Here is a 3,105-nt window from a genome sequence, read left to right as displayed (position 1 = left end):
CGCTGTATATTTGGTCTCTTACTCCGGGTTCAACTCAGTCCTTTTCCTATTTGTTAAACCTGTGCTCATCCAGTACCCACAAGACTAATCCTGACTAAAAAAAAATAATATCACATTATGTCTCAGCTTGCTGTGTAAATTTAGGTCATCACAGCAGGCAAACTTCTCCTTCAGCTTTACACATATGAGCACAGTTACTTTACGAATCACGATTTGGCCATAACGCTTTTTTTTTGTGGCCTCCTGCTAGAATTTTGGCTTAGGCGCTGTTGGATTGTAAATCGTGGTTTATGGTGTAGTTTGTGATGCAAACACTGGATAAAACTTTATACATGCTCAGCCTCAGCTGGAAATAAGGGCGATGGTTCCCACAAGTATGGCCTTTTTTTCCCTTCAATTCCTGAATTTGTGAAGCTATGATGAAAAGGAAACAGCTGCAGGACGAAGTAAATTGTTTAAACATTCTCAGACAAGGGGCAATCTTTATCAACGGCTCACTCCCCAGCAACAATTATAATTAATTCTTAAAAAAAAAAACCACTCCTATTTTGCCGAGTCATCCTCCCTCCCTCAAAGCCAATTGTGAGTTGAGGAACAACTGGTTTTCTATTGGATATCATCCCTCATATGAGACCTTCCCCAATTCAGCAGCTGCACCTGGACCAAGGGCTCTTCCAAGTTTCTATTGGTCCTCATCAGCCCATCCCTAAATCTGATTGGTCAGTTGGTCCTGGAGATGCTTCCTATTGGCCAATGCTATTGTTAATTAGTTACCCCACCCCTGCAAAACTGTATATAAGGCCAAGTTGATTCTCTCTTTTACACCCACTGACCTTCTGAACTTCAGGAACGACCTCTTCCTCCTCCTCCTCCTCTTCTGATGATGACTTCTCAAATCCGCCAGAACTACCATGCTGAATGCGAGGCTGCCGTAAACCATTTGGTGAACATTGAACTCCATGCTAGCTATGTCTACTTGTCCATGGTAAGTTACTCTGAATTTACTTTCAAGTAGGAAATGTTTGCTTCTTATTTTATTGACTTGGGCAAACTTGGACTTCAGCTCTTTAGTTTTAAATGATAAAAAACTTGTTAGTTGTAGGTATTGTATCTTTGTTAAATCTTAATGGTGGAGAAATAATGAACTCCAATGCTTATTTAACTCTTGGGCCCTCTGGGTCATTGTAACTAAGTCTGGAGTAAATAACATTTGAGAAATAAGGTACTTTGAGTGTTTGTAGGTACTTTACAGAGAAATGCCTTCAATTAACATAAAACTGCTATAATAAACCAACTATAGAAGCAACTCTTAAATTTATAGTGAACAGTAATTAGGTCTGTTAAATTATGGTTTGAGATTATTGCACTGGAATTAATAACCTGTGATTAACAATGTAGTTTAACAGGAAAGACTCTTAAAAGTATGAAAAAGGTCTTGGGTCTCTTTTATGTAAGTAGTAAGTCTGCCATTCTGTCCATTCTACTTAACGGTATATCAGCAATTTACAACTTGCCTTGGGAAGCTATTAAGCTATTGGAGTTTATTTCAATAGTGTATGCATTTATACACACACACCCACAAGCATTTGATAGAAGCTTAATTTGTAGAGCTGGTTTTAGATACTGCTAAAGAGTCTACCTAGAAGCTTTAGTACTTTTAGATAACTTCTAAAAATTATCTACTAACGTGCTCCTTTCTGGTTCCTTCCTAGGCCCATCACTTTGACCGTGATGATATAGCTTTGTGCCACCTGGCCAAGTTCTTGAAGGAACAATCCCAGGAAGAGAGAGAACATGCCGACAAGTTTCTGAAGTACCAAAACAAGCGAGGAGGACGTATTGTGCTGCAGGATATCAAGGTTGAGAAAACAAACTCCTCTGGGAGGAGTTTCATGAAAGGGAATAGGGGTGGTAGTAGCACAAGATCTGTGATGATGATGTTGCCATGGATGTATCTAACCATGAAACCTGGTTTTTTTTTACTACACAGAAGCCAGAGAAAGACGAATGGGGCAACAGTCTAGATACCTTAGAACATGCCCTGCAGCTGGAGAAGGAGGTTAACCAGGCTTTGCTGGATCTGCACAAGCTGGCAACTGAGAAAGCAGACCCTCATGTAAGTAAAACTGAGGCGACAAAGATGGGGCAAGATAGCTTTGGGAGATTTCTCAATTTTTTTTTTAAAGAAAAGCTAACTTGGTAGGCATGATTTTGTATGCACCCAGAATGCTACCGTTTTTGAAGTCCTGTGTCTTCATGACTTTCTTTAGGCCCAAATAGTTTTAACTATTTCTTTACACGCTGTAGATACTTTTCTTCCTACAAAGGGAAGCTCATGTGTGGCTTGTTTTTGTCTCTGGACTTTTCTTAGCTGTAATAATGGAAGCTAATTATGGAGGTTTGTAGATGTTCTCCTAATCCTAACAAACTTTCTTTTTTTGTCCCCTCAGCTCTCTGACTTCCTGGAGAACGAATTCCTGGAAGAGCAAGTGAAGGCCATCAAGCTGCTGGGAGACCACTGTACCAACTTGAAGCGCCTGGGGCTGCCCCAAAATGGCATGGGCGAATACCTCTTTGACAAGCTCACCTTAAGCGAAAGCAGCTAAACCTTGTCCCGTTGATTTATGCAGTTTATTTTGGAAAAAAAATGCAAATAAACAAATAATTAGCATTGTGCGAATGGTGTTTGTGCTTCAATCCTCAATGCAGAAAACTCACTCAATGCAGAAAACTCACTCAATGCTGGTTTCTAGATACTTAGCCACAATGGAATTACATAGTCAAAACTCACCGTTGTAGACCTTGCTAAGGGGGTTGAACTCTGGGGACTAATAAGAAAAGTAGGTCAGTTCTTAAACGGGGATTCTTACATACAGCCATAGTAGCTTCAACCCTCCTGTAACTGAAGGGAAATCAGTCAATGGGGAATGTAGGGTTAACCTATTGTGGGAATGGTCATGCTTGGGTTTTGAGTCCCGTTCTGTTGTCCCCTCAAAAGTGCTTTTTCAAGAAGCAACTGGACTTTTGTTTTTTCCTTGAACATGTTTCACTACTCATCCAAGGAGCTTGTTCAGTTCCTTCAATTCCTTTGAGACACTTATGACC

General features: G+C 40.2%; 1 protein-coding gene across 1 annotated transcript; it reads left to right on the top strand.

Moving 5' to 3' along the window:
* The first annotated feature begins 883 nt into the window (after window positions 1–883).
* Window positions 884–2,606, top strand: LOC139320540 (ferritin heavy chain A-like). The gene is made up of 4 exons (XM_070948916.1): window positions 884–985; window positions 1,713–1,859; window positions 1,991–2,116; window positions 2,451–2,606. Exons 1-4 carry the CDS (start codon window positions 884–886, stop codon window positions 2,604–2,606), a joined length of 531 nt encoding a protein of 176 aa, XP_070805017.1.
* The last annotated feature ends 499 nt before the right edge of the window (window positions 2,607–3,105 follow it).

This window comes from Pituophis catenifer, unplaced genomic scaffold (assembly GCF_029215685.1).
Source record: "Pituophis catenifer annectens isolate HBS135680 unplaced genomic scaffold, rPitCat1.0.hap2 SCAF_8, whole genome shotgun sequence".
In the NCBI taxonomy this organism is placed as follows: domain Eukaryota; kingdom Metazoa; phylum Chordata; class Lepidosauria; order Squamata; family Colubridae; genus Pituophis; species Pituophis catenifer.
This window is presented reverse-complemented; position numbering and strand designations above follow the sequence as displayed.

Excerpts from the sequence above, each read along its gene's own strand:
- LOC139320540 (XM_070948916.1), top strand. The coding sequence starts at position 884 with ATGACTTCTCAAATCCGCCAGAACTACCATGCTGAATGCGAGGCTGCC. Across the intron at positions 1,860-1,990 it reads TTGTGCTGCAGGATATCAAG|AAGCCAGAGAAAGACGAATG; the intron begins GTTGAGAAAACA and ends TTTACTACACAG. Across the intron at positions 2,117-2,450 it reads CTGAGAAAGCAGACCCTCAT|CTCTCTGACTTCCTGGAGAA; the intron begins GTAAGTAAAACT and ends TTGTCCCCTCAG.